The sequence below is a fragment of the Poecile atricapillus genome, chromosome 5 (genome assembly GCF_030490865.1).
Source record: "Poecile atricapillus isolate bPoeAtr1 chromosome 5, bPoeAtr1.hap1, whole genome shotgun sequence".
In the NCBI taxonomy this organism is placed as follows: Eukaryota; Metazoa; Chordata; class Aves; order Passeriformes; family Paridae; genus Poecile; species Poecile atricapillus.
In genome coordinates, this window is record NC_081253.1 from 19,906,476 (window position 1) to 19,913,120 (window position 6,645).

General features: G+C 55.0%; 1 protein-coding gene across 1 annotated transcript; it reads left to right on the plus strand.

Annotated features, from left to right (window-relative positions):
* The first annotated feature begins 1,495 nt into the window (after nt 1-1,495).
* Nucleotides 1,496-4,343, plus strand: SP5 (Sp5 transcription factor). The gene is made up of 2 exons (XM_058839954.1): nt 1,496-2,026; nt 2,570-4,343. The coding sequence occupies exons 1-2, from the start codon at nt 1,976-1,978 to the stop codon at nt 3,620-3,622; spliced, it is 1,104 nt and encodes a 367-aa protein (XP_058695937.1). The 5' UTR covers nt 1,496-1,975; the 3' UTR covers nt 3,623-4,343.
* The last annotated feature ends 2,302 nt before the right edge of the window (nt 4,344-6,645 follow it).

Genomic DNA, 6,645 nt, shown 5'->3' on the forward strand with positions numbered 1-6,645 from the left:
GCGGTTACCTGGCACATGGGAAGAGCTTGATATGGCTGCTGCGTAGTGTTACACGAGGTCGAGCTTTTATTTTTCCCCAGGACTCAATATGGAGCCGTGGGAGAGGACTTGGCACTTTAATCCCTTCAAAGAAACCGATCTAATTCAAGCCCTACAACTCTTGAAAGTCTTTGAGCGGACAGTGATTGTTTCCACAGGAAAGGCAGATAAAGATCTCTGTGTGCTGGCGTTTAAAGAGACTTCAGTGGCGGTGCGAATACAATTGAACCCAGCGACTGCGGGGAGGATCGAGTTACCTGTGCAAACAGCTCTGGAGAACCAGAGCCAGCCGACATCTGCCCGAAAGGGCACCCCCACCTCCTCAAGACGGAGATGAACGTCCTGGTTTGGTACCTGGCCAAAGAGGCCGGCGTTTGCGATGGCCTCGGAGCAGATGGGGAAGCGGGGAGGAGAGGAGCGCGTTTCCAGGGCCCCCGGCGGAGCGCGGAGCTGAGCGGGCCCGCGGAGAAGCGCGGGGCCCCGCCTGCCCCTTGCTGGGCGGCACATGCGAGGGGTCCCGCCAGCTCTGCAGCCCACCGAGCTCAGCAGCCGACGGTGGCGGCAAGCTGTGACCCAGATGTGCCTGGTACTGGTTAGAGGGTCAATAGCCTCACACATGGTCGAACGCAAGGCAGGTTAGATCCTTCATACACACATGCGTATAGACATGTATAGACAGAGGCCGAAAGGTGCGGGATGAAGTAACAAAGCGCTCGGGGCCGACTTTGGCTTTGGGACAGGAGGTGAGGGAGCGGGGGAGGCAGCGTTCGTACTCCCGAGGAGCCTCCCCGATCTGCACTCCCCGCCGGCGCAGGACAGGTCGGCTCGGCAGGCCCGCCAAGAGACTCCGGTCTTCATTTAAAGAAATTATGTCTCTTACACCTGGTTCCCGCTAGGGAAGAGGAAACTTTTCCCTTCTGTTTCCCGGCTGCCCGATTTGTCGGTGTGTCTGTCTGAGAGAGCGTTTGCTGCTGGTGGCAGCCCGCCGCTCCTCCCCGGGCCCGGCTGGGCGCCTGGCCTGGCCCCGCGCCAGGCGGGGGCTCCCAGTAACAAGGGGCAATGCCGGCTGAGCGAAGTGAAACAAATCCAGCTACCAGAGGAAAAAATGCACGGTTATTTGCCGAGTCATATCGAGGGCATACCCCTCAGCCTCGGGGGAAGGGCGGGCGGAGGGAGGGAGCGGGGAGGAACCACCGACAATTACTCCAGGGAAGTTTTACGGCTGGGATCGACCAGCCCCGATCAGGTGAACTCGCTGTGCTATGTTACTTTCAGTCATTAAACACTATCAGAAGAATCCGGAGGCAGATTCCTCGAGCGATAACAAAGACGCATTGTCACTTTAGGACTCTGCCACAGATTTAATTGCAAAAATAAAAAATAAAAAAAAAATAAAGGAGGGGGGATCCAGTGTCTTGCACATCCAGCGCAAGGGTCTCTAGGCGGTAAGGGGTCCTTTGATCAAGAAAATCCAATTATTTGTGTATATACATTTCCCACATAGTGATTACTTCATTAATTGTCCCGCCTTTATCTCCTCCCTTCCCATCCCCCCTAATAATCAGTTCTTTTATCCAGACCAACAAACACACCATAGGAGCTTTGTGGATTCAAAGGATTTGCTTTCGCTTCTGAAAGAGCCGCTATTCTTTGATGATTGGGTAGCGGCAAACTTCAAAGCCATAAATCTTCCCTCTGACTGGTTGGCGGCCCGGCAAAGTCCTTATCAAATTCTTGGAGGTGATCCTGGCGCAGTCAGACAGTCCGCGGAGATCGCGCAGCGCGGGGGGGGTGGGACGCGCACAGAGGCGAAGAGATCAGAAGGAAAGGGAGGGAGAGGGGGAGAAAGAAACTGGGCAGCATCTCGTCTTCCTCTCGGCGTCCTCATGCCTCGGCAGTGCCCCGGCGCCTTCCCTTCGCCCCGGGCTCAGTAGCCATGGCCGCGGTGGCTGTCCTCCGGAACGACTCCCTCCAGGCTTTCCTTCAGGTCAGTACCCGCGCCCGATGTTGCTCGAACTGCGCCGAGTCCCGCAGTTGTGACCCGCATTGCGAGGGGCAGCTGGCTTCAGCCGCCTCCCTCCCGGGGCTTTACCCGGCGGGCGGCCCGGAGAGGTGGGTGGGGACCCCCGCGGTGGTAGGAGGCCGGGCTCGGGCTTCTCGGACTGGCAACTTCCCTCTCCCGCCAGCAGCCCGTCACTAACTCCAGACAGTGCTCCGTGGCAAGGGGTGTGGAGGGCGCGGGGGCTGCCTCCCTGCCCACAGCGGCTGCTTCCCCGGCCCAGGAGGGGCGGCGGGGCCGGCGGCACTGACCACAGGCGGGACCGATCTCTGGGCGGGGCGGGGGGGCCAAGCCCGTCCTGCCCTCTGGGTGCGCATTGTTTTCGGAAAGTTTACCGGCCGTGCGGGGAGCGGCGGGGTGGCCCCAGCCTCGCACGGGCAGCGAAGTTTCTCGCAGGCCGGTGTCGGCGGGCGGCGAGTAACGCGCTCTCTTCCCTCCTTCCCTTCTCCCCTCCCTCCTGTTCCTGCGCAGGACCGCACCCCCAGCGCCTCCCCAGACTTGGCCAAGCACTCGCCCCTGGCTCTTCTGGCCGCTACTTGTAGCCGGATCGGGCAGCCGGGCGCAGCGCCCTCGGATTTCCTGCCGGTCTCCTACGACCCGACGCTGGGATCTCCCTCTAGGATCTTCCACCCGTGGAGCGGCGAGATGCCAGCGCACTCCCCGGGAGGGCTGCCGCCGCCGCATCCCAGCTTGGGGTTGACCCCTCAGAAGAACCACCTGCAGCCCTCCTTCGGAGGCTCTCACGAACTGCCCCTCACCCCCCCGGCGGACCCCTCCTATCCCTACGAGTTCTCCCCCGTCAAGATGCTGCCCTCCTCCATGGCCGCCCTGCCGTCCAGCTGCCCGCCCGCCTACGTCCCCTACGCCGCGCAGGCCGCCCTGCCGCCCGGGTACTCCAACCTGCTCCCGCCCGCCCAGCCCTGCCGGCAGCTGTCGCCCAACCCGCCGCCCGAGGACATCCCCTGGTGGAGCATCCAGCAGGCCAGCGCCCCGGGCGGCTGCGGCCACCGCTTCCCCGCGGCGGCGGCGCTGCCGCGGAGCCTGGTGCTGGGGCACTCGGACTTCGCTCAGTACCAGACGCAGATCGCCGCCCTGCTGCAGACCAAGTCTCCCCTGGCGGCCACGGCCAGGAGGTGCCGCCGCTGCCGCTGCCCCAACTGCCAGTCGGCCGCCGGCAGCGCCCCTGAGGCGGAGCCGGGCAAGAAGAAGCAGCACATCTGCCACATCCCCGGCTGCGGCAAGGTGTACGGCAAGACCTCGCACCTGAAGGCGCACCTGCGCTGGCACACGGGCGAGCGGCCCTTCGTCTGCAACTGGCTCTTCTGCGGGAAGAGCTTCACCCGCTCCGACGAGCTGCAGCGGCACCTGCGGACTCACACGGGCGAGAAGCGCTTCGTCTGCCCCGAGTGCGGGAAGCGCTTCATGCGCAGCGACCACCTGGCCAAGCACGTCAAGACCCACCAGAACAAGAAGCTGAAGGCGGTGGCGGACGGCGTCAAGAGGGAGGACAGCCGCGACCTGTGACCGCCGGGACCACCACCGGCGGCTGCTGCCTCTGCGGGCCGAGCCGAGCCGCGGCGGGACTCGGGCTGGGGGCGTTTCGCCGCCGGGGGCAGGGCGGCCGTGGGGAGAGGCCGGCGGCTGGCTCTCGGACTGTCGCCGGGCACGGCGAGCGGGACCCCGGCTGGGGGCGGCCTCCGCGGACCCTCAGGCCCGGGACTGGACCCTCATAGAGCCCCGGGGCAGGCGCCCGGCCCGGCCCGGACGCGGCTGAGGGGGCAAGAGCAGAGCCGGTCCGGTCCGGCCGCGGGGGTCGAGGCTTATAGACACCCGGGGGTGAGGTGGCAGCGTCGGTGTGGCAGTGCTGGGGCTCGGCCCTCGGTGCTTTCAGGGTAACAGACTGAAGTTTTGTGTACAGGTTATTTAATAGTTACGTTTGAATACACGTGTTCCCCTCCGTCTTCGACCCCGCGCGGGGTCCAGCATGAGATGTTTCTGTAAAGCGACCCGCGACCGCAGCGTGAAATAAACACGTTCACACCGGGGTCAGCAGGGACGGTCCCGCCGCGTCGGTCTCGTTTGATCCTTCCGCGGGTGCCCCGCGCGGCCGCCGCCTTCCCGCCATTTCCCGCTGAGGCGGCGGGCCGGCTCCGGGGCCGGCTCCATCGCGGCGGCCGAGCGGAGCTCAGCGCACGGTGACCTGAGAGCTGCTCATGGTAAACACCTTTAAAATCCCGGGAGCTGCTTCGGACGGGTGTGCCTATTGGCTTTGGTTGGTGGGTTGGGTTTGGGTTTTTAAAATGTTCAGTATTTTGTTTCCTACACATGAAGCTGAGAGAAAAAAAGAGAAATGTATGGTGCCAGTACTGGGAATGAACATAGAGGTCAAGTTCTACAGACTGGGATGTTTATTTGTGCAGAAGTGGGCAGCAGTCCGTGTTAGTGATGCTCCTTCTCAGAGAGGTCCAGGCCACAGGGCCAGCCTCAAACAGCCACTCCCAGCCGAAGTTGTCTGTGGCACAGCAGAGCCAAAGCATGATCATCCCGAATGATAACTTAATGTAAAACTGCAGAATTTCGGGGCTGAGATACATGTTACCCTGGCACTACAGCAAAGTGGCAGTCACTGTCCTGCAGAGGGAATGAGATACTTGGCACAAAACAGTGTTTAGAAGTACCTGGTAGAAAATGACGGCTTTAGGGTTTCTTATCTATCACTGGGCATCATGTAAGAGTGAGTTTAAGCATACTTATTTTCAAATAATAACATTTCTTACTGCAATGAGTTCCCTATTTTTTTTTTAATTGGAATCTATGTAGACAAACAAACTGAACAACCTGACTAGTAATTTGCTAAATTTTGCATTCTAACATTGAGAATATGTTATTTGCGTCTTATATTTTTACAACATCAGCTTTATTTTCTGATTACCTAATGAGACTGAAATAAAAAGTGCCTTCAAAACTTCACCAGGACTAATCTGGAACTGTTTAGCTTCAGGTGAGATCCTCTGGTGGCAGTTGTCAGGCAAGGTATGGCACAATCATGTTGGTAGATACACTTTGTCATGGACTTCTGAATCAACAAAAAACACAGCTCGATAAATGTTTGTAAGGACAGAAAAATGTAAAACTAATGTGTTTGTATGTATGTCAAATACCGCCAAGAATCTCTTCTGGGGAATTATGAGATGAGACAATACCACAAGAACCCTCATATATGAAATAATGGGAACTTAATGGACAGTTACCACGGTACAGCTCCTTAACAATATTTTAATATTTATTATTCTGAATTAATTTCTTGAACCATATTCTTAGGGTCAGCTTACTAAATTAATAACCAAGCAGCCGTCTTCTGCTGAAGAATCTTCTATAAACTGTTGCGTTATAGAAAACATTGAGAGGAATATGTTTAGCTTCATTAGTTAGTATTCCTTTGCCAAAGATTTAGGTGTCAGAAGTGTGTGGTTGAGTGATATGAAATAGAAGAGATCTTTAGTGCTCAAAACTGAGTGACAGCAAGGCAGGAAATAGATGATGGACCTGATCCAGAAATCCTTGGTAAAAAAAGTCTTTGAGACTAAAGTGTGTCCCGATTACTACTGATGCAGGATTTAAATATTTCATCAGGAATTACAATGTTTCTGCTTTTTAAAATGTTTCATAGCACAAAGTGGCAGTCTGGTTCCTTTCTTTGATACTAAGTCACATTAAGAAGAGTTAGAGCATTTAAGATTGTTTTAAAAGAGAGTTTGTTTCACTAAATAGTCTTTCAATTCTGTGTATGGATCAAAACTACTTAAAATGGAGACTAGTGGAAAGTGCTTTTGTTGGTAGGAGTACAGGAGAAACAACAATATCTCAGAGTATGAATGGTCTCTTACAGGAGAGGACAATTCCCACATGGCAATGGCCTTTCACTGCTGAGTGAGTGCCAAGATGAAGAGGAAGTATTGGCACGAGCTGAAGCAATGTCTTAGATGGTTTCTGGTGCAAATTTAGCCTGACTGAGAGCTAGATACACATTCCTCTTAGAGAAGATGTAACCAGCAGAAATTAGCCCAATAATGGTAGAAGTGGTGACTTCTAACCTGGACCATTATGGAAAGATTTTTCTCTGGTTTGAAGACATGCTGAATTTGCCAAGCATCTATGTTGCCTGGTCTGGCAGACTATTTTGGGTTCTTATTCAAAGTAGTGTCATTTTCTAGCCTATGCACCTTGTATATACGTGTAATGACTACACTGAAAGTGCACAGGTTAAAATACACACAGTCAGAATTAATTAAAAACATGAGAGAGAGATGTATTGAAGTGAAAACCCGTAGCATCAAATGCTAATGAAAATCTTAATCTCTAAGGATGGCACACACACACACACACACACACACAAAAAAAGGCAGAAAATTAGGGACTTAGGAGACTTACTTAGGTAAGTGAAACTAACAGTTTATATTATAAAAATATTTAATAAAACTATTTATCTGTAAAGCTTTTAAATAGTTCATTGGGAAAAGGAAGTGTGTATGCATCATTGCTGTTTC

Excerpts from the sequence above, each read along its gene's own strand:
- SP5 (XM_058839954.1), top strand. The coding sequence starts at position 1,976 with ATGGCCGCGGTGGCTGTCCTCCGGAACGACTCCCTCCAGGCTTTCCTT. Across the intron at positions 2,027-2,569 it reads CCCTCCAGGCTTTCCTTCAG|GACCGCACCCCCAGCGCCTC; the intron begins GTCAGTACCCGC and ends GTTCCTGCGCAG.